Source organism: Chaetodon trifascialis, chromosome 9 (assembly GCF_039877785.1).
Source record: "Chaetodon trifascialis isolate fChaTrf1 chromosome 9, fChaTrf1.hap1, whole genome shotgun sequence".
Taxonomy (NCBI): Eukaryota; Metazoa; Chordata; class Actinopteri; order Chaetodontiformes; family Chaetodontidae; genus Chaetodon; species Chaetodon trifascialis.
In genome coordinates this window covers 30,114,116-30,137,589 of record NC_092064.1, presented here as the reverse complement: position 1 = coordinate 30,137,589, position 23,474 = coordinate 30,114,116, and the positions used below count along the sequence as shown (strand labels likewise).

At 49.4% G+C, this 23,474-nt stretch overlaps 1 protein-coding gene across 1 annotated transcript in view; it reads left to right on the top strand.

Moving 5' to 3' along the window:
* The window catches only part of LOC139336455 (diacylglycerol kinase delta), a 36,623-nt gene that overhangs the window by 7,650 nt on the left and 5,499 nt on the right, over positions 1–23,474 (top strand). The window contains exons 4-27 of the mRNA XM_070970584.1: positions 3,903–4,007; positions 4,083–4,215; positions 4,418–4,524; positions 4,613–4,738; positions 5,552–5,654; positions 5,773–5,935; positions 6,009–6,117; positions 7,251–7,390; positions 7,521–7,605; positions 10,362–10,456; positions 10,539–10,638; positions 10,973–11,285; positions 12,717–12,878; positions 13,279–13,407; positions 13,534–13,627; positions 15,935–16,045; positions 16,220–16,316; positions 16,554–16,661; positions 16,756–16,869; positions 16,973–17,107; positions 19,224–19,396; positions 19,910–20,021; positions 20,832–20,924; positions 21,605–21,724. Of these exons, the coding sequence (XP_070826685.1) occupies positions 3,903–4,007; positions 4,083–4,215; positions 4,418–4,524; positions 4,613–4,738; positions 5,552–5,654; positions 5,773–5,935; positions 6,009–6,117; positions 7,251–7,390; positions 7,521–7,605; positions 10,362–10,456; positions 10,539–10,638; positions 10,973–11,285; positions 12,717–12,878; positions 13,279–13,407; positions 13,534–13,627; positions 15,935–16,045; positions 16,220–16,316; positions 16,554–16,661; positions 16,756–16,869; positions 16,973–17,107; positions 19,224–19,396; positions 19,910–20,021; positions 20,832–20,924; positions 21,605–21,724 (3,027 nt within the window). The remainder of the gene's footprint in view (positions 1–3,902; positions 4,008–4,082; positions 4,216–4,417; positions 4,525–4,612; positions 4,739–5,551; positions 5,655–5,772; positions 5,936–6,008; positions 6,118–7,250; positions 7,391–7,520; positions 7,606–10,361; positions 10,457–10,538; positions 10,639–10,972; positions 11,286–12,716; positions 12,879–13,278; positions 13,408–13,533; positions 13,628–15,934; positions 16,046–16,219; positions 16,317–16,553; positions 16,662–16,755; positions 16,870–16,972; positions 17,108–19,223; positions 19,397–19,909; positions 20,022–20,831; positions 20,925–21,604; positions 21,725–23,474) is intronic.

The following is a 23,474-nucleotide window of genomic DNA, read 5'->3' as shown; positions in this document are numbered from 1 at the left end:
AGGATGAAGTCCTGGTTTTGGTTGTGGTGACAGAGTGAGAGCAAAGATCTGAATACGACAAAGCCACTTTAATCATGCTGCTGATGTGACGCACAGATTCTCAGCTGCTGACTAAATTCTAACATCAGGTCTTAGTACTAATCATACTAATTGATGATTAATATTACTGATGTCTGAGCGTTTGCTTGCATATAATTAGCAATGATTGAGCCTGTTTCAGTCATAGAAATGTGAGATCATTCGCAGAGACGGTGCTTTCTCCTGTGATCAAAGAAAATCATGGAAAACAGCACTGACACGTCCTTCCTGGTGGACCCTGAAGGCAACACGCATGCTATATTCATGAGGAGCAGAAGCAGCGCGTCACGCTTTTCAAGAGAAACGGACAAACGGTCATTTTTCTGTTGAAGCAAAGAAAGAAAGAAGAAACACATCCCTTAATTCACCCACCGTGGGGGGGGGGGGGGGGGGGTGCAGACGTCATGCTTCTGTGAAATTATTCCTCCGTATTTATCCCATCCTGGTAAGTCTTCCTCCGCGGCAGACCAGGAGCGGTGGGCCAACAGCGGCGCCTTGGGACCGTCACCATTGGTCAGGTGGGGGTCATTTAAGGAGGATACCCGGGTGAACACGGGGAGAACATGCAAACTCCACACAGAAACGCCCTTTGTCCTCAAGCAGGCACTGAAGACACGGTGGAGGACACTCCCCCGGCGCCCACAGCGGGATTTGAACCCGGACCTTCGAGCTGTGAGGCGACAGTTTTACCACTTGGTCCACCGTGCCACCCATGATTAAGACAAACCAGTGTGTCTCAGTTTGTGAGGACGAGCTCTCAGTGATGATGAAGGTCAAACTGAAGAGTCATCACAGCTACAAACAGGATGAAGTGAACGAGTTTGATTCTCAACAAGCAGCTTTCACAGACCTCATCCTGACAGGCAGTGTTCTGCAGAAGGTTTGTGCTAAGCTAACAGCTAAGAAGCTGAGACCTCCTACAGAAGGAGAACTAGTGGAGAGCCTTGTTGCTGCTGTGGAGCTGCTAGTGTTGACATTAGCGAGAAGCTCTGAGCTGAAGCTGAAGCTCCAGCAGCTTCTCAGCTCTCTGCTGCCACATGAGAACCATGTGAAGATGAAACACTGAGCATGTTCCTGCTCTGAAGAACACAAGCTGCTCTGACCTCTCAACCTGCTGCTGAGCTGAAACTCCTTCAGGTGTTCGATGAGAAGTTTCAGGACGTGAAGAGTCGACAAGAGCAACCGATGATGATGAGGAAGCAGCTGATGCTTCTGACAACAGACAACATGAAACCACTGAGCTTCGAAGAACAAGCTGCTGCTGAGAGCAGTGCACTAAGTCAAGACTGACTGAGCCTGGAGAACAGCATCATCATCGTCGTCACTACCCTCTGACTTCAGACGTTTCATCAAAGAGCAGCAGTTCAGCCGTTGCAGAGATTCGTGTGGTACATGTGTTCAGTAATTAGTTTGGCCCTCAGAGGATGTTATGAAACTGAGTGAGCCTTGGAAAGAAAAAGCTTCTCAGTGATTCGCACTGATTTAATATTTCTGTCCTGGGTCACGTTGAACTACAGATCTCAGTTTGTAAATGAAGCCCTTCAGATATTTCTCGTCATTCGCAGCCACGTGGGTTCAGATGAAGCTCCACTCGTCTGTTTGTTGCCGTCATGTGATCCTGAGCCGCGGGCTCAGCGTGACATCGTTCAGCCGCAGAAAGCCTCTAACTTCAGCTCTGTGGAGGAACAGTCACGACAAAAGATCTAAACACAGATTCAGAGAGCTTCTCTGTCTGCAGGTCGACCTTTGAGGCCTCACAGGGAGGACGTGTGATTCCTGATTGTGTTTCCATCAGCTGATTTGGCTTCGGAGGACTTTGATGACCATCAAGCCGTAACAGGAAATACCCACATCCAGGCGTCAGGGTCACATCTCTTTCAGAGTTAAAGTCTGGGCAACAAAAACCTGCGCTTGAAGCCAAACTCCAGGCAGTGTCACTGTTATGGCTGCCACCGTTCTTGGGAGTATTTGTGTCTGTCTGTGTGTGTGTTCCTGTGTCTTGCATGTGTGAATGGTTGCAGGTGAAGGGGTGTGGAAACTGGGCTCCTCCTCCTAGTCAGCTGCTGCCCAATCGCCTGCAAGCTGTCATTTCCTACCGGCTACAAGAGACGTCTCAGCCTGGCAGTCTGGGGCTGGCATCTTGGTGACCAGTCCTCGGCACAGGAGAAACCCAAATTGATTTGTGACAATTTTGTCAGAGTCCTGCTCTTTGTATTTTTTTGGCACTTAGGAGTATTGTTTGTTAGCTTCACTAGGCTTAGGGGTGCTATTTCATCTTGGACTTTGTGATTCTCGTTTACACCTTTTACTGTAGGCCTAATTTAGGAGGGTTTATTTCCGTTTAGTGTGGGATTTAGGTAAGCTCTCATTTTTAGAGTTCTCTTTTGGTTTTGATAATTTCATTTGTTTGAAAAGCACCCACTCGCTCTTTTCGTTGTCTTGGCCTTTTGCCTTTTGTGTATTTAACAATTTAAAGCACTTCGATTTAAATAAATAACTTCTTTTCAGCCACTTCCACCCGTTGTTTTTTGTTACTTCCTTACTCTTAGTGAGCTGGGTCGTAACAGTCACACAGAGCTGGATACACTGTGAACGTCCTCCCTCCATGAGCCTCTGATGTCTTCCTGAAGTTGACCTCCTTTCTGAGACTCTGTGGTCCAAAATGACAAACTCTTCATAATCTGTCAGTTTGGTCCACTGCAGCACGCAAGCCTTAATTTTCCTACAGTTTGGAGTCACTTTGAACTTCTCACTGTTTCCTGTTTAAAGAGTTTGTTGTAGTCACCATCGACGACACTGCCCCTCAGAGAGCCCGAGAGAACCCAAGAGAGCCCGAGAGAACCCGAGAGAGCCCGAGAGAACCCGAGAGAGCCCGAGAAAATCCAAGAGAACCCGAGAGAATCCAAGAGAGCCCGAGAAAATCCAAGAGAACCCGAGAAAATCCAAGAGAGCCCGAGAAAATCCAAGAGAACCCGAGAGAATCCCAGAGAGCCCGAGAAAATCCAAGAGAACCCGAGAGAATCCCAGAGAACCCGAGAGAGCCCGACAGAACGTGAGAGAGTTGGAGAGAATGTTGGATTGAGTATCGCCTCCAGAGCGGAGCCCAGATTTCATTCCAGCAACGGTCCAGCGAGCAGAGGAAACAAAAGCAGAACCATGTTTGGTTCTGGTTCAGGAGGTTCTTGTGGTGGACAGCAGTGAGGGTACTTTTTGTCCACCATGTTGTTGGACTCTCAAAGTGGTTCTCATGTTTTCCTGTTGGATGGAGCGGATGAATGTGGACACTCCAGGTGGAGAGCTGAACACTTTCATCTGATTTTACATTTTAGGAACCTTTTAGCACCGATTCAGAACAGTGAGTGAGTGAGTGAGTGAGTGAGTGAGTGAGTGAGTGAGTGAGTGAGTGTGTGTGTGTGTGTGTGTGTGTGTGAGAGAGAGAGAGAGTTTACACAGCAGATAAGGCTGACTTCAGTGAGTGTGTGTGTGTCTATTTCTGTCAGTGTGGGAACAAACACTTCATTGTGGAGCAGCTGAACAGGAAGTGGAAGTCCACATTAGTTTCTCTGGAAATTACACACTCACACACACTCACACACACTCACACACACTCCTGCTGTGTGTGTTATTCCAGTCATATAATCAGAACAATGGTCCTGTAAACTATTAGCTGCACCAACAATACAACCAATAAAAACTTAGTATGACCGTGTGTGTGTGTGTGTGTGTGTGTGTGTGTGTGTGTGTGTGTGTGTGTGTGTGTGTGTGTGTGTGTGTGTGTGTGTGTGTGTGTGTGTGTGTGTGTGTGTGTGTGTGTGTGTGTGTAGGTCATCACCCCCTGCAGACGTCTCATTCTGTGTGCAGACAACAGGAAGGAGATGGAGGAGTGGATGGCAGCTCTGCGCAGCGTCCAGAACAGACAGAACTATGAGGTGTGTACTATTACCAGTATGACCAGCAGCGTGAGTCCCAGTACGAGGTGCTGACCGTGCGTCTGTCTCTCCCAGTCCACCCAGTACAGCATGGACCACTTCAGCGGGATGCACAACTGGTACGCCTGCTCTCACGCCAGACCGACATACTGTAACGTCTGCAGAGAGGCGTTGTCAGGAGTGACATCACACGGCCTGTCCTGTGAAGGTACGCACAGTACACACTCAGTACACACACGGTACACAGTGCACACAGACAGTACACACACAGTACACACACAGTACACACACAGTACACAGTGCACACAGACAGCACACATACAGTTAACAGTATACAGTGTGTGTGGGTGTGTGTGTTAACTGTATATGTGTGTATATTAACTGTAAGTGCGTGTGTGCGTGTGCCTCAGTGTGTAAATTTAAGGCTCATAAACGCTGCGCAGTCAGAGCCACCAACAACTGTAAATGGACCACACTGGCTTCTATTGGGAAGGACATCATCGAGGACGAGGACGGGGTGAGACATGTGAATATTCCTGGACATCAACAGTGACTGTAAACAACTCGTCTCCGCCCGTCCCCTGACCTCCTACCTCTGTCCTCAGGTGTCGATGCCTCATCAGTGGTTGGAGGGGAACCTGCCAGTTTCGGCTAAGTGTAACATCTGTGATAAGACGTGTGGCAGCGTCCTCCGTCTGCAGGACTGGAGGTGTCTCTGGTGCAAAGCCATGGTGAGTCCGGTTACCATGGTTAAACTCGTCGCTTCCCACAGATGTTTCACATTAAAAGCCTTCCAGCAGAGGCAGGAGGGAGTTGCATTGCAGTGGGTCCAGTCCCGGGGCTCCAGAGACCACCTGGGCTTCCTAGATAAATGTGAAGGTCAGGAGAGGAAGACAGAAGGACAAACAGCTTTCTTATGAATCTCAGTGATGATGCGACTGCAGATTATTATGTTATTATGATTTTACCATGTCATTTTCTCCATGTTGTTTTTCAACAAAAGAATAGAAGAACAAAAAACAGCCTTCGTGGCCATTGGAGTATAGACTTCTGAGTTTACCAGGTGCACCTGAATGCACCATGGAGTCTCCCTTTTACACCCATTTTAAATGCAGCAGGTATCCGGAAACGGAAACGTGCAGGTTAATGCATCGCGGTCGGAGCGTGATCAGATCTGACGACACATCCGGCTCACGTCGTGTAACACAAACAGTCTGTACGACGCGCTGACGGCTGCAGAATAATCATTTCTAATCAGCACAAAGTGGTGCTCAAAGAGGAAAACACAACTGTGTGATGATGAGCTCCTGGTGCTCCTCTCTGGGCAGGAAGGAGTTCATCCTCCTGGAGCTTCAGACGAACCAACAGGGGCTACTGTGACCACGCCCTTTGAGCTACTCAATGGCTTTTATTGTGAAACATCTGTGCAGGAAGTGAGAGTGGCGCTGTGGAGTGGAGAACCTTATGTATCCTGTGGCAGGTTCAGGAGAAACTCAGGTGAGGTGTGCTGGATTTATGTCTCAGAGTGTCCCCCTGTCCTGCAGGTGCACTCAGGCTGTAAGGAGCAGCTGTCCTCTAAGTGTCCTCTGGGTCAGTGCAAAGTGTCCGTCATCCCTCCGACGGCACTCAACAGCATCGACTCTGATGGTGAGATTGATCTGATTAACCCTCACACAGTGTTAACGTCCACAGTTTGTCCTCTTCCCTGTCTCTCTGTCCTCTGTCTGTCTCTGATAATGAAGTGAATGCTGATTTGTCTGTTGAGGTTTCTGGAAGGCGTCGTGTCCTCCGTCCTGCACCAGTCCTTTGCTGGTGTTTGTCAACTCTAAAAGTGGAGACAATCAGGGTGTCAAGTTCCTGCGACGCTTCAAACAGCTGCTGAACCCGGCGCAGGTGTTCGACCTGATGAACGGAGGACCACACCTGGGGTGAGAGAGGAAGAGAGGGAGTTTGGTCTGAGCAGGTGTGAGCTGCGCTAACTTTACTCTGTCCGTCTGTCAGTCTGCGTTTGTTCCAGAAGTTTGATACCTTCAGGATCCTGGTATGTGGAGGAGACGGCAGCGTCGGCTGGGTCCTGTCTGAGATCGATGCTCTGACACTGCACAAACAGGTATGCACACACACGCACACACACACACACACACACACACACTAAAGAAAGGGCGAAACGAACTGAAGCTGCTTCTTAAACTGACCTGCGACACTACTCGTCGGAGGGGGGTGGAGGAGAGGGAGGTGGGTTTGCCCATTCAAAGTAAGAAGTGTAGCAGACTGAAGATGTCAGATCTGTTCTGGATGTCGTGTCAGGAGGTGTACAAGAGGAGCGCTTCCTTCTCCTGCTACGAGGACTGAGCAGGGATGGGGGCTTTGTGTTTGTGCGTCGAGCCCCATCCAGACCAAGACTAATCAGGGACGATGCCGGGAGGGGGCTCAGATCCGGCAGCAGGATGGAGAGCGTTGGTATTAGATTCTCAGTCGCAGGTTTGTGCTGGGCTGAAGATGACGGTGTCCATGAACTTCTCAGCTTCCTGGATCTGGTGTAGCATGAAGATTCTTTGGTCCAGCTCCATCATCTTACCAGCAGGCCGGGCGCTGCTGACACAGCCGGATGAGGAGGTGATCAGAGCCATGGATCAGAGGCGAGGCCCGTCCAGTGCACCCACCTGGTGTCTCCCTGTTGGCTCGCTAGCTCCCATGATAAGAACCAGCCAGGTTCTGCTGGCAGCAAATCCACTCTGCTGCAGGAAACTTACCACTCCAGATCTGAGCGTCCAATCACAAAAGTCTTCTACCTCATAAAACGAATACATAAACCAACAGAGATCTAAAGGAGTGGTGTCACATGTGGCTTAGAACTGGACGCAAGAATCCAGTTCATAGCAGACACACGACACCGACGCACGCTTTGTTCAAACACGTTGGCACAGGAGCAGCTAAAGTTGTGGAATGCTCTGAAACACCTGTTTGGAGCCAGTGAACCAGGCGTTCACCAGTGAGGATGGAGCGAGATTCACCACTGTGTGAACACATGACTGGACGAAGGAGATGAACACATGGACTCAGACACTTCAGAAATCTGCTGTCAGTAAAAGGACTGAACTGATTCCCAGCTGTTGTCGATCTGCTGCAGGGGTCTTCAGACTCGGGCTCTGCAGGATTCTGTCTGGGCAGCAGCTGACTGATTGTCTCTGTAAGCTCTGAAGGGAACATGTTCTTGTGTTGTTGTGTGTTTTGCTGTTCTAGTGTCAGCTGGGAGTTCTTCCTCTGGGGACAGGGAACGATCTGGCTCGGGTTCTCGGTTGGGGTTCTGCCTGTGACGACGACACTCAGCTGCCTCAGATACTGGAGAAACTGGAGAGAGCCAGCACCAAAATGCTAGACAGGTAACTCCAACAGGTAACTTACACAAGACAGGTGCAGTAACAGGTGAGTGACAGCAGACAGGTGAGTGACCGTCAGACAGCAGGTGAAGCTGAAAACACTAACAGTTGCGTTTCTCTCTTACTGCTGTAGGTGGAGCATCATGGTCTATGAGACCAAGTTTCCACGGCAACACTCTGCATCCACCGTCACCGAGGACTGTAGCGACGACTCTGAGGTAACAGGAAACGACGTCACTTCCTGCTGCTTGCTCACATTGAAGCGTGCGGTCAGGAGCCGTCTGACCTGAGGTGAAGACGTGGTTCCAGGTGTTCTGGTGGTTCAGGTTGTGGTTCTCAGGTGCGGCTCTGTGTTGCCGTCAGCACCTGGAGTCCGTCTGTTCTGTAAGAGAACAAAGGAAATGATTGGACGCAGGTCGGGTTCAGGGAGCGTTCAGGTTCATTGATGATGTTTTTTGTGGAACACGTTGAGAGTGAGCAGCTTTCATTTGACTGTAGGCGCAGAGGTCGTGTCGTGGTCTTTGGAGGATGTGATGTCACATGACCTCGTTATGTCTACGATCCAGTTTCAGAGGTTGTGTCATGCACTACATTTACATGCAGTCAATATTTGGGTTATGGTCATTATTCAGGTTTCTGAAACATTCGGAATAACCTGTTTCCATGCGTGAGCAAATGGGTAATCAATTGGGATATCCCGATCAAAGCAGCGATGCACGGACGTGTCGACGCACGGAGAACGCCATGACGCAGTGCGCGTCATTTCAGCTTCTTCTTCCTGTATCAGCACGGCGGATAACGAACAGCCCGGGGCTGCTGACCTCCACCAGCACTCCACACTGTTCTGTCTCACTTTCCTCATTCATGGAGGCGAGAACGTGAAGAAAGAGGAACAGCAGCCGGAGCTGTCCGTCCATATCCATGCTAGCTGCACTCAAAAGACCGAGATTCCTTGTGAATAGAACATGCGCAGAACACAAATTACATGACCAAAAATTCAGGTTAGAAAAGGAGTAACCCAGGGGTCATATTCGGGTTTTACATGGCCGTGCGCAACCGGGTCATTGCTGATATTCCGGTTAGAGTTGTCCTGATCCGATCACGTGATCGGAAATCGGGGCTGTTGGCGTGACTGCAGACATGATCGGATAGGATGTTATGTCCCAGTCAGGTATCGGATAAATAATATATATACATATGTATATTTATTGTTATTTTTAATCACATTTACAATATATGGGCTAGTGATTAAAAATAAATGAGAATAAAATAGTATTTATTAACCACCAACATTTACAGGCCAGTCTGTGTCTGTGACAGACGCCACTGAACGGCGCATGCGCAGCACGCAGCAGTTTGTTTTGAAGCTCGGGATCTCGAGAGGCGGGAAGGACAAAGCTGCTTTTAACACCACAAACTTGATACGACGCCTCAACACACTGCACTGCAGTTTACAGTACACTCACAGAGAATACGAGGTAGGAGTGCAGTTCCAAAAGGCACGATGCTGGCCTTAGGCTACGATAACAGTCACTTTTATTTGCTCATTTGTTTGCATTTGATATTTTGATGCCTATTTTAAGTTAAGCAGCTATTTGTTTCAATACTAGACTACTGAGTCTTTATACCATGGTCTGGGTGAATACTCCATTCTGATTGGCTGCAGGGTGTCCGTTAAAAAGTGTTGTGGACACCTATAAAAAAGGCTCAAATACTAATTGGTAACCGCGACAACATAAACTCAGAACATACGTTAACATATGTTGTTTCACAGTTTATTTATCACAACGGCAAGACAGTAGAGGACACACACGCGGTGAGAGGCGCACTCGCCCTCTGAAATGATGCTTTGTATCGTAACATGACGTTAAGCAGTCGTCTCTCTTCCCTCCACTGATCAGGTCTGATAACAGCTGCAGACCGAGCTGCAGGCTCTGTGGCCAGAGCCGGTTACCCTGGCAACGCGTCACAATGACAGATATTGAATAGTCCACTCAGCCGCTTCTTGTGAAAAACTTACGATTTTAACAGTAAAGAACAACATTAACGTATTAATAATTGATTTCATATTTCTTTCTTTCGTAAGTGACCATGGTGTAAGCGGGATAATGCCCTTCCAGGTGTCCTTTATCAGAAATGAAAGTGAAGTCCATTCATTCACGTCGGACGGTTCATTCCTCCGCCTCGTCCATTCATTTCTGATAACGGACGCCTCGTCGGGCATTATCTCTTACTTAATGTTGCACTATTCCTAATGTGAAGAAAAATGTATTTCATTTCTGTGTTCTGTTCTGACTTGAGACTGCAATTCAAGTTTACAACACACTGCACTGCACGCAGTGTTACATGTGAATATAAGAGCCATTGGTTAATAAAAAATAAATATAAGGGACATCCTGGATCTTATTCTTTGCTCTTAGTTCGTTTCATAATGTTTCATAGAAGTATGGGGTCGGGACTCGGTATCGGCAGATACTCAAAATCAAATGACTCGGACTCGGACTCGGGGGCAAAAAAACGTGATGGGGACATCCCTGATTCCGGTTATGAAAGGGTTACTTGACTGCATGTAAACATAGTGAGTGTCTTTGGAGGACGTGATGTCACGTGGCCTCGTTATGTCTACGATCCAGTTTCGGCCTCATGCTGTGATGTCATAACAAGCACCTTTTGATGAGTCAGTGTTTAGGTTGATCACACGCCTCATGCAGGCTGGATGTAGTTATACACGAGACAATCATAAGAATTTCACTCGTTCACGGTTTCATTCATTCACAGGAATGTGCTGCTACGATCACAGACGTCTCCATGTTCACTGTTCAGTCCACTGTGTGTGGACATGCTGTCTTACTGTCTTGACATGATGTTTTTAGTTGGACAGACTGGTTGGATGAAGACATAAACTGAAATGAACAAACATTCTGCTTTGAAACCTTACGCTCACCTGAACTGAACTCTGTGTTCGCTGATCCAGGTTCAGCAGATTCTGACCTACGAGGACTCAGTGGCCGCTCACCTGTCCAAGATCCTGACCTCAGACCAGCACTCTGTCGTCATCTCCTCCGCCAAGTATGACTGTGTGTCTCCGTCTGTCCGGCGTCTGTCCGCAGACCTGCGTCTCTCTCGCTGACTGTGTGTGATTTGTCTTCAGGGTTCTGTGTGAGACGGTGAAGGACTTCGTGGCTCGTGTTGGCAGAGCGTACGAGAAGAACACGGAGAGCTCAGAGGAGTCGGACGCCATGGCCAAGAAGGTACGCTCACATTGTTGGACAGATGTCAGTGGCAGCAGAGTCCTCATTAGGTTTAAGACATCAGGGACAGCTGGACTCGAGTGTCAGTCTAACTACTTTATCAATCAAATTAATGGTGCAGTTCAAAGAGTTACGAACAGTTTTAACCAAGAAAAGTCGGTTATTTTGAGTTTGAAAGTTCCCTCTGGGCCTCAGAAACCGTCAGTCGTTTCACATCATCTTCAGCACATGTCTGCTTTAGGGACCGCTCGTGACGTCACAGGTGGAGGTGTGTGTGCAGGTGTGTTGTTTGCACTTCTTGTGTGTTTAATGGAAGCCTTCCTGTTTGTGTCAGTGTGGTGTGTTGAAGGAGAAACTGGACTCTCTGCTGAAGACTCTGAATGAGGAGTCTCAGGCCTCCACCGTGCTCCCCCCGGCTCCTCCCCCCACCATCGCTGAGGAGCAGGAGGAGGTAGAGGGGGTCATACTGCCTCCTCCTCTTCATCATCATCCGCCTCCTCCTCCTACTCATGCCCCCTGCTCCCCACGGACCAACACCTCACCCTCCTCTGCAGCGGCCGCCATCTTTAAACCTCGAGAACAGCTGATGCTGAGAGCCAACAGTCTGAAGAAAGCCATCAGACAGATCATCGAGCACACCGAGAAAGGTAAGACAGACGGACGGACGGACGGACGGGCGGACGGACGGGCGGGCGGGCGGGCGGGCAGGCGAGACGAGACGGACAGACAGACAGACAGACAGAGACAGACAGACAGACAGAGACAGACAGACAGAGACGGACGGACGGACGGACGGACAGACAGAGACAGACGGACAGACAGACAGACAGAGACAGACAGACAGACGGACGGACGGACGGACGGACGGACGGACGGACGGACGGACGGACGGACGGACGGACGGACGGACGGGCGGGCGGGCGGGCGGGCGGGCGGGCAGGCAGACGAGACGGACAGACAGACAGACAGACGGGCCGGACGGACAGACGGGCCGGACGGACAGACGGGCCGGACGGACAGACAGACAGACAGAGACAGACGGACAGACAGACAGACGGATGGACAGACAGACAGACAGACAGGCAGGCAGACAGGCAGACAGACGAGACGGACGGACAGACAGACAGACGGACAGACAGACAGACGGGCCGGACGGACAGACGGGCCGGACAGACAGATGGACAGACAAACAGACAGACGGATGGGTCAGACAGACAGACAGACAGACAGGTCGGACAGACAGACAGGTAGGTCGGACAGACAGACGGGTCGGATAGACGGACAGACGGACGGGTCGGACAAACAGAGACAGACAGACAGGTCGGACAAATGGACGGGTCAGTCAGATAGACAGACTGGTCAGACAGACAGACAGACGGACGGGTCGGACAGACAGAGACAGACTGACAGGTTGGACAAATGGACGGGTCAGTCAGATAGACAGACTGGTCAGACAGACAGACAGACGGACGGGTCGGACAGACAGAGACAGACTGACAGGTTGGACAAATGGACTGGTCAGACAGACAGACAGACAGAGACAGACAGACAGACAGACAGACAGACAGACAGACGGACAGAGACAGACGGACGGACGGACGGACAGACAGACAGAGACAGACAGGCAGACAGAGACAGACGGACAGACAGAGACAGACGGACAGACAGACGGACAGAGACAGACGGACAGACAGAGACAGACGGACGGACAGACAGACAGACAGAGACAGACAGACAGACAGAGACAGACAGACAGAGACGGACGGACGGACGGACGGACGGACGGACAGACAGAGACAGACGGACAGACAGACAGACAGAGACAGACAGACAGACAGACAGACAGACAGACAGACAGACAGACAGACGGACACAGAGACAGACAGACGGACGGACGGACGGACGGACGGACAAACAGAGACAGACGGACAGACAGAGACAGACAGACAGACAGAGACAGACAGACACAGAGACACAGACAGACAGACAGACACAGACAGACACAGACAGACAGACAGACAGACAGACAGACAGACAGGTCATGTTTCCATTGACTTTCATTGGTTTGTGTGTTGCAGCTGTGGACGAGCAGAACGCTCAGACTCAGCAGCAGCTCTTCTCTCTGAGTCGAGCTGAGGAAGAGGAGGGTCTGGTTGAGGAGGAAGAGGAGGAGGAGCTGGAGGAAGATAAGATGTCTCTTCAGTCGTCCTACAGCGCCAAACACCGCAACACTCGCAGAGGTCAGTCATACTGCTACCAGTACTGCTGCTCATACGTGTACTGCATAGCTCAGCTCACTTTAGTGAATCCTGAATATTCTGAAATCTAGTGGCAAACTGTTGACTGTGTTGTTGTGTGACTTGTTAACTTGTTAGTGACTTGTCAACTTGTGTGGTGCTGAGCGTTCGTGTCATCTCTGTACGTGCAGTCTGGCAGCAGCACGGCTTCATGTTCATCCAGACGTGAGCGTGAATCAGCACATATCCAGAACCATCAAGACTCAGGTGGTCAGGGTCTAATACCTGGAGGAGCTGTAGGGGAGTTGGTTAGGCTTGCTGATACTGTGTGATTCTTATGATGAGTGAAGTGGTATTTACTCTGTGTCTCTGTCTCTGTCTCTCTGTCTGTCTGTGTCTGCAGTCAGTAAGACACCCTGTGAGAAGCTGATCGGTAAAGGCAGCCTGTCACTGGGCAGCTCTGCATCACTTCCTGTCCAGACCGGAAGTAGGGAGAACATGCCCATGCTCAACACAAAGATCCTCTATCCTGGTAAGAAGCTCTGAGGTCAAAGTTTATGTCAGTATGACAGCAGTTTGTTCACCTGTTTACCTGTGTGTGTGTGTGTGTGTGTGTGTGTGTGTGTGTGTGTGTGTGTGTGTGTGTGTGTGTGTGCAGGTCTCAGAGGTATATCAGGGTCCCTCTCCAGCAGTTCTGTAATCAGTCGACTGTTGGTCAACGCAGACCCGTTCAGCTGTGATCCTGACAACATGTAAGTCTGTGTGTTAGAGCTTTGAACCCTGTGACACTTCATAACAAGTTTCATACGGGTGTTATAACGAGGTTACTACATTAGGGTTTGTTTGTAGCTCAGACATCATATCACATCGCTGCCACAGACCTTTCCAGCTCTAGAAATGCTGCCGTTGGCTCAGCTGGCACTGTGTCCCCGACAGTTTCCACAGAAACGTCTCTGCAGACCTGATGGTTGATATCAGGCCTGTTTGGACTCGGTCTGAATCTGCCTCTTTACCAGAGGCGGTCCTGGCTAACGTTACACCTTGGGCGGACCGTCAGTGCTCAGACTGTAGCAGATTTTTCAACCTGGGTCTTTCACCCTGTTTACAACTGGCATTAACATTAACAGCAGGTGTAAAGTGTAATCTAAAACCTGACTTTTCAAGCTTTCTGTGATGCAAAATCATCAATTGCATCATCATATGAAATCTGTTGTGCAAATGTATGATTGATGCTGATGGTGGCAAGTCCAGAGAGACGCTCCTGTGGCATAGTGGACCTCAAGTACATTATAATAAGCTTCAGCTTGGAAAAACTCCTCTCTGCTTCAGCTGCTGTCACTGGAAGAGTGCCGTCCACAGATTGGGCTAGATTTCTGCGAGCTCTTTCTCATAGATGAGAGTCAGCAGCTCAAGCAGTGTCGTGGACTTTGATGGCAGGTCATGGAAGTTCTTCAAACTAGTCTAGGTTGCCTATGGGTGAAATTAGTTGCATGACATGATGCCTCAATTCCAATAGTTGCTAGTTCAGCAAAACTAAAAACCAAATACAGTTGTCTTCTGTGGCTAAGTAGCAACATATTAGCAGCAGGCTAATAAATAGCCTATAGGCTACTGTCACTCACATCACTCATAGAAACCTGCATACTGTTATCTTTTGCCCGTTTCTCCTCTTCTTCTTTTCTTCTTTTTCTCTGATGGCTTCTTTGGTCTTTCACTTTGATCCATGATGAAGATGAAGACTCGACATCATTACCTTTTGCATTACCTTTTGCCAACACCGTCCGTCCGCCCGTCAAACAAACAGACTCACGTGATGTAAACAAAGTCACGTAGATGCATGCAGAGTTTTTTATTTATTTATTTATTTATTTTACATTTTTTGCATAACCCAATTAATTACATGTAGGTATATGGGTCTATATTAATTTTATAAATGAAATACAGTTTATTTGGAAGCAGTTTGCGTTGTGTGGCCTGGGATCATCAGTCTGTCCCTCGCCCCCCCCCCGCCTCTTCTGACACACACAACCTGTATGACTCTCAGCAGCAAGACGTGACAACAAGGGCGCCCTAGCACCTACGCCACTAACTCAACATGGAAATGAGCAGTAGTCTCGAAAACTGGCGAGTTTTGCTTTGTCTTATTGCATAGATTGCACCCTGGGCAAGAACCGGCCCTGCCCTTTACTTCCTGCAGGAAGTAGTTTGATACTGTAGGCTCCAGCATCCTGTCCCTCATCAGTCATTACCTCCAACAGGCTGTTTTCCTTCTTGTTCTAAAAACGCAGTGCTGCAGCTGCTTCTCCACTAAACCAACTTGGACTCTAATTTTTTGTCTAATTTTAGGCGTATTTCTCTCATATTTAACTAAAATTCTGGAAAAAGGGGTTTACCAGCAGCTGCAGTCCTTTCTTTTGTCTGCTTTGAGGGAGCTCTGCAGCCTTGATCAGTGTTTGACATGTTCGCAGCGGTGTGTTTGCGGTAGCAGATAATGTGGATGTGCTGTTTTCATACTTTTAGATGTTAGCATAGCATTTGATCTGCTAGACTTGACCAATTGGGCTTGGGTTCAGGGAACAGCCCTAAACTGGATGAAGTCCTAGCTGTAAGCTGCCAGCGTACCCGTCAGTGTGGGGAACACTCCTTCCTCCCTGGCCTCATTGGTCCTCTGTCTGCTTGCACTGTCCTGCCGACTGTACTCAGCTACGGTTTCCAGGACATGAAACTGGATGTCCCAGAACTTCTTGATGGTAAGTGGACTAAAAACTGAGGTGGTTCTCTTTAGCCCATCTCTTTGATGAGTCCACCAGCAGTCCGCGTGGGACGCTCAGCTCGCAGTCATCATTTGTGATGCCCTGTGGTTTTTGTGTGGGGGCGCTCTGATGCTCAGTGCACGGCCTGACGCTGCAGTCAGACATGTTACAATAAAAACTTGTCCAGACTCTGATGGCAGATTTGATCTTCATCAGCAGCTGATTGCTGCTGTGTACATTAACCGTGTGTGTGTGTGTGTGTGTGTGTGTGTGTGTGTGTGTGTGTGTGTGTGTGTGTGTGTTCAGGGACTGCTACACTGAGAAATGTGTCATGAACAACTACTTTGGAATTGGGCTGGATGCTAAAATCTCTCTGGACTTCAACAACAAGAGAGATGAACATCCAGAGAAGTGCAGGTACAAAACAGAAGTTTATTTTATTCATTCAACCTTTATTTAAAACTGTCATGGAACATGAACGTGTGATGTCACATAACAACGCAATTCATTCACATAGAACACGACGACGCAGAGCCGACATGCAGCAATCAGACTCGCGTGATGTTTCAGTGTGAAATGTTCTGTGTTCAGGAGCCGCACTAAGAACATGATGTGGTACGGTGTTCTGGGAACCAAAGAGCTGCTGCACAGAACCTACAAGAACCTGGAGCAGAGGGTTCTGCTGGAGGTGAGACACTAACAGCCCAGAACAGGCTGCTGGTTTCAGACCAGTATGAGCACACAGTCAGGTTTCATCCCAACATAAAGCAGTTGCAGGCGGTGTCACTGCTGACATCACTTCCTGTCTCTTCTTCAGAGGCTGAGGTAGTTGGTCGGGTTGAGCTGGTGGAGTTGGGCCATGTTGTAGAGGGTGATGATGGTGGTTCATTCAGGGAAACTAACTAACATCTGACTGTTTTGACAGTGTGACGGGCGTCCCATCCCTCTGCCCAGTCTGCAAGGCATCGCCGTGTTGAACATCCCGAGTTACGCAGGAGGAACCAACTTCTGGGGAGGAACCAAAGAGGACGATGTGAGAACCAAAGCTGTCTGTCTGCCTCTCTGTCAGCGCTCGCCGCACGTCTGTCGTAACCGTCTGTCTGTCTGTCTGTCTGTCTGTCTTTCAGACGTTCACAGCTCCGTCCTTTGATGATAAGATCCTGGAGGTGGTGGCGGTGTTTGGCAGCATGCAGATGGCCGTGTCCCGAGTCATCAACCTGCAACACCACCGCATCGCACAGGTACACCTGTCTGATAGTTCGTCTCACTGCCTGCCTGTCTGACTGTCCAACTGTCTGTCTGTCAGACAGACTGTCTGATTGTCTATCCAACTGTCTGTCTCAGTGTCGGACAGTGAAGATCACCATCCTGGGTGATGAAGGCGTCCCGGTGCAGGTGGACGGGGAGGCGTGGGTCCAACCTCCAGGTTACATCAAGATCATCCACAAGAACCGAACCCAGACCCTTACTAGGGACCGAGTGAGTCCTGCAGACCAGCTTCTCAACCGCAAATGTGGACTCAGTGTCCAGTTTATTAGGTACAGCCAGTCTGATCCAACAGTGCAGCATTGTACGGAGAGCTGTCTCATATTTAATCACACTGTGTGTCTTACCTTGTGTGTTAGTGTGTGTCACCCCGTGTGTGTCAGTATGCATCACCCTGTGTCACCGTGTGTGTCACCCTGTGTGTCAACCTGTGTCACCCTGTGTGTTACCATGTGTGTCAGTGTGCGTCACTGTGTGTATCAGCGTGTGTGTCACAATGTTTGTCACCTTGTGCATCACTCTGTGTGTGTCACCCTGTGTGTTACCGTGTGTCACCCCCTGTGTGTCACCCTGTGTGTCACCCTGTGTGTCACCCCCTGTGTGTTACCATGTGCGTCACTGTGTGTCACAGTGTGTCACCCCGTGTGTGTCAGTGTGCGTCACTGTGTCACAGTGTGTGTCACCCCGTGTGTGTCAGTGTGCGTCACTGTGTGTCACAGTGTGTCACCCCGTGTGTGTCAGTGTGCGTCACTGTGTGTCACAGTGTGTCACCCCGTGTGTGTCACAGTGTTTGTCATCCTGTGTGTCAACCTGTATGTCACCCTGTGTGTCATTCTGTGTGTTAGCGTGTGTCTGTGTGCGTCACTCTGTGTGTCACCCTGTGTGTCACCATGTGTGTCAGTGTGCATCACCCTGTGTCACCGTGTGTCACCCTGTGTGTCAAAGTGTTTGTCACCCTGTGTGTCAACCTGTATGTCACCCTGTGTGTCATTCTGTGTGTTAGCGTGTGTCTGTGTGCGTCACTCTGTGTGTCACCCTGTGTGTCACCGTGTGTGTCAGTGTGCATCACCCTGTGTCACCGTGTGTCACCCTGTGTGTCAAAGTGTTTGTCACCCTGTGTGTCACAGTGTTTGTCACCCTGTGTGTCAACCTGTGTGTCATTCTGTGTGTTAGCGTGTGTCTGTGTGTGTCACTCTGTGTGTCACTCTGTGTGTGTCACCCTGTGTGTCACCGTGTGTGTCAGTGTGCATCACCCTGTGTGTCAACCTGTGTGTCACCCTGTGTGTCATTCTGTGTGTGTCACCCTGTGTGTCACCGTGTGTGTCAGTGTGCATCACCCTGTGTCACAGTGTTTGTCACCCTGTGTGTCACAGTGTTTGTCACCCTGTGTGTCACCCTGTGTGTCACAGTGTGTGTCACCCCGTGTGTGTCAGTGTGCGTCACTGTGTGTCACAGTGTGTCACCCCGTGTGTGTCAGTGTGTGTCACTGTGTCACCCTGTGCGTGTCACAGTGTTTGTCACCCTGTGTGTCAACCTGTATGTCACCCTGTGTGTCATTCTGTGTGTTAGCGTGTGTCTGTGTGCGTCACTCTGTGTGTCACCCTGTGTGTCACCGTGTGTGTCAGTGTGCATCACCCTGTGTCACCGTGTGTCACCCTGTGTGTCAAAGTGTTTGTCACCCTGTGTGTCACAGTGTTTGTCACCCTGTGTGTCAACCTGTGTGTCATTCTGTGTGTTAGCGTGTGTCTGTGTGTGTCACTCTGTGTGTCACTCTGTGTGTGTCACCCTGTGTGTCACCGTGTGTGTCAGTGTGCATCACCCTGTGTCACCGTGTGTCACCCTGTGTGTCACAGTGTTTGTCACCCTGTGTGTCACCCTGTGTGTCACAGTGTGCGTCCTCCAGGTGAATGACCACAAACAGAACCTTCATGGTGAAGGATTTATCGCACACTGTTGGATCAGACTCAGGTTTAGTTTAGTTCAGTTCAGTCCCACAGATAGCTCACGATGACGACACGATGCTGGTTTCCATGAATGGAATTTGCTGCAGAATTGAAGCACTAACTTTAATACCGGAGATGTGACACATTATGATCAGTAATATCTCCACCTTTACTGCAAAGAGCAGTCCAGTCTGTGTAGTTTTAGCTGTGGCCAGTTGTGAGTGTTATTGTGTGTTCGGTCATACTCGTGTGGATGCAGAGGGTGGAGCCATGTTTTTTGAGTGGAGGCTGAGAGAATAAACCCGGGGCCAAACCTTTGTCGATCGATCATTGCATAATTGCCACGTCACTAATTGTAATGATTGATGAGTGTGCGTGTGTCTCAGGCGTTCGAGAGCACCCTGAAGTCGTGGGAGGACAAGCAGAAGTGTGAGTTTCCCCGGACTCCCCCGCCTCAGCCCCCCCAGCCCCCCCTGTCCTCCCAGCCAGAGATCATCTCTGAGGAAGAGGCGTCACTCATCAGCGAGTTCGGTCAGGCAGCAGGAGCTCTCATCCACAGGTGAGGCGTCGTTAATCATTGACGTCACTGATGGGCCAGCGGGCTCGTTACGTCATGTGATGCATGTTCTAGAAATCCAACCATTTATTGATCGGGGGCAGGATTCAGCACGGAGCAACTGGTCAATGAATCAATTAATCAGTGACAGAAAGTTCATTGCAGACTATTTGCTGATGTATTGTTTCTGTCACCACATTTTAGTGATTTGAATAACATAACGTTTGAGAACAGCTGCGAACATCTCAGAGAATCACACTGATTGACTCTGATCGCTCTCATCATGTGGAGATGAGGTCACATCTCATTTTACATTTTGCTAACAAACTGTAATTTCAGTCAATCAATCAATCAATCAATCAATCAAAGGATCATTTTTCACATGTGAAAAGTTTTGTCTGATTTATCACGTCATTAAATCACATCTGTATTTTTGTCACCATGAACAGTTTGGTCATCAGTCAGTCATCAATAAGCCATCAATCAGTCATTGATTACTTCATGTTTTTGTTTCAGTATCCGTGAAGTCGCTCAGTCTCACCACAGTCTGGAACAGGAACTGGCTCACGCTGTCAACGCCAGCTCAAAGGCCATGGACGTGGTCTACGCCAACTCCAAGAGCTCCGGGGTAAACACAAGTCACTGGTCTCTGCTGTCCTCTCCTGGTCTCTGCTGTCCTCTCCTGGTCTCTGCTGTCCTCTCCTGGTCACTGCTGTCCTCTCCTGGTCTCTGCTGTCCTCTCCTGGTCTCTGCTGTCCTCTCCTGGTCTCTGCTGTCCTCTCCTGGTCACTGCTGTCCTCTCATGGTCTCTGCTGTCCTCTCCTGGTCACTGCTGTCCTCTCATGGTCTCTGCTGTCCTCTCCTGGTCACTGCTGTCCTCTCATGGTCTCTGCTGTCCTCTCCTGGTCACTGCTGTCCTCTCCTGGTCACTGCTGTCCTCTCCTGGTCACTGCTGTCCTCTCCTGGTCTCTGCTGTCCTCTCCTGGTCTCTGCTGTCCTCTCCTGGTCACTGCTGTCCTCTCCTGGTCTCTGCTGTCCTCTCCTGGTCACTGCTGTCCTCTCCTGGTCACTGCTGTCCTCTCCTGGTCTCTGCTGTCCTCTCCTGGTCTCTGCTGTCCTCTCCTGGTCACTGCTGTCCTCTCCTGGTCTCTGCTGTCCTCTCCTGGTCTCTGCTGTCCTCTCCTGGTCACTGCTGTCCTCTCCTTACCTTAAATGTTGATCAGGCACCAGTTTGTTGTTTATTATGATTTTAACAGTGAATGTAGTTTTTTGTATTTTTTCTTTTATTCATTCAAATCAAACACTGTAACCTGTCTGTCTCTGTCTCTCTGTCTGTCTGTCTCTCTCTGTCTCTCTGTCTGTCTGTTTCTGTCCGTCTCTGAATATCTGTCTGTCTCTCTCTGTCTCTCTCTGTCTCTCTCTCTGTCTGTCTCCCCAGGATCTGAGCTGCAGTGTTGTCCTACAGATGGTCATTAACGTCAAAGCTTTACTCAGTGAGACTGAGCTGCTGCTGGCTGGAAAGATGTCCATGGTAACTGTCTCCTCTTCCACATGTTTATGTCTTACGATTCTTTCGTTTTAAACTAGTCCTCCCTTTAAGCCTCATGAAGATTGTGAAATCTCTCCAAGAAGGTGGACAATTGAGTGTTATGCTGTTCTGGGAAACATGGCTAACTGAAGCTAACTCTGGACATGAATGCTGTGTCGAGCAGTTTCCAGATGATGAGGGTGGACAGGATGAAGGAGATGAAGGTGGAGGGCTGGCAGCATCTCTGAATGATAGATGGTGTAACTCTGGACACGTCATGGCTAAAGAGCAGCTCTGCAGTGAGGACAGTGAGCAGTTAGCCGTTAGCATGAGGCCAGACTTCGTACCGAGTGAATTCTTGCACGTTATCGTGATAGCATTTTACCTGCCTGAACCTTTTCTTCAATCCGTTTGATCAGTCGACTGCCCCTCTCCCTGCCCACCTGACCTCACCTGCTGGCAGTCATCAGTGGTCAAACACAGTTGACATCAGCTTAACACTGTTTTTAAGTTCCTCTTCAGATTCTACAAATGATCAAATTAGAGTTTGTCTCGACATTCTTGACAAGACTTGAGGAATAGTCAAGCTCTAAAATCTTAATGTCCTGGTCCTGGTCCTGGTCCTGGTGTTGGCCCTGGTCCTGGTCCTGGTCCTGATGGGTTTTGTGTGTGTGTTTGTGCAGCAGCTGGACCCTCCTCAGCAGGAACAGTTGAATGCAGCTCTGAGTTCTGTGTCTCAGCAGCTTCGTCGGCTGGCGGATGTTTCCTGGTTGTGTCCGGTCATCGACCCCTCAGACCACGAGGTAACCACATAGTACTCGTTTTATAAGTACTGGTTGTATTAGTAGTATTCACAGTAATACTACTTGTACAATTAGTCTAATTACAGAGCCACTCATCCTGGTAAATACATAGTATTTGCTCCCTGAGCGTAGACCTGCCGACGATGATAAACAATAAGGCTGAATCCCATTTCACCCCTTGCCCCCCCCCCCCCCCCCCCCCCTTGGCCCTCCCCCTCCGTTTTGCGCATTCACGTCGAGGGGTAGGGGTGTCCCAACAGGGGTAGGGGGAAGTGGTAGGGCTATGTACCCCTCAAAATGGAGATTTTTCCGAGGCACACTCCAAACGGAGGGGTACGACAGATTTCCCAGAATGCCTTGCAAGACCGGCAAGATGGCTGCTTCCGCAACTAAAGAAGGCCACAAATGTAAGTATTTTCTCCATGAATAAAGTTTTAAAATGTATGAAAACCACTTTATTGTCTATTTTAACGTTGTTTCAATGTGTAGTGGTCATTTTCCTCGTAAAAAATCCCCCGAAAAAAATTGATAGTCGAGGCTTCAGTTACGTGGTTACCGTTGCCCGGCTGAATGCCACTAGCGGTGCTCTGTGGGCGGCCTGATAATCTGCAGTGATAACGTTATCAATAATAACTTTGGCAACCTCGCTGCTGGTATTCAGTTACATTGACAGCGTTGTGGGATACAACATGCAGGAATGTCATACCCAAATCGAATGTGACGGTAGCATTAGCTCGTCGCATCTGCCTACGTAAGAGGCAGCGGCGACTACTGATGACGTACGCGATTGTCGGAGGGGTGTCCCAATTCGGAGGGGTTGACTTTCGGCCCTACCCCTTGGCACTCTGTTTCAAGGGGCAAGGGGCAAGGGACAAGGGGTAGGGCTAAGGGGTAGGGGTAGAAAAGAGAAATGGGATTCAACCTAAAAGTGCAACGTTGGAGTCCTTGCATGAAGCATCCTGTTCCTGGAAACGTCCTGAAACATTTCACAATAGCCCTAAAGCTGGTCCGAACTGTTCAGCCCCCTTCACACATGCAGCCATCGCCTCAGTGTTCAGGAACAGTTCCTGTGTGGGGTCATGTGTGAACAGGAGCAGAGGTCGACATTCAGCGAAATCTGTGCTGCCAGTTCTCCAGCTCAAGACGCAGAAACTTCTCAGGGGAAATGGCGGCACGGCTGTGTGTGAATGAAAGCAGTGAGGTTGCAGAGGCAGACACGTAAGGTGGCTGTAGCTCAGGAGGCAGAGCGGCTCTTCCATCAGTCGCACAGTTGGTGGCTTGATCCCCGTCTCCTAAGGTGTGAAGTGACTGAGCCAATCACAAGACTCCACTGATGACACAAGCTTGTTGAATATTAAACACCAGACCACTGGACAAAAATAGCTCCTTGGCTACCATATTCCTGGAAATAATACAGCGTTATCGTCCTCAAGTGTTGCGTTGCTGCCATCTGTTGGACTGTACCTGTAACCACATCAATTCCAGCATTGCCACAGCAGGTGTGAAGAGGTGTGAGATGGAAATATTCCTGACTGTGAGAATAGTGAAAATCACTGGTGGTGGCTGCAAGGTTATCCCAGTAATTTACCGGGAACTCTGAGCGAAAGAGGCTTTTCACACACCGGACTTCCTGTCAGTGTTGGCCACGCGGTGGTCCGCGGGCCAAATCCAATATTAATGCAAAGCTGTGAACTCTGTCACAGTCGTGGCACTTCCACAAATCTGTTGTAGATAAAAGTGTAAAAACGTG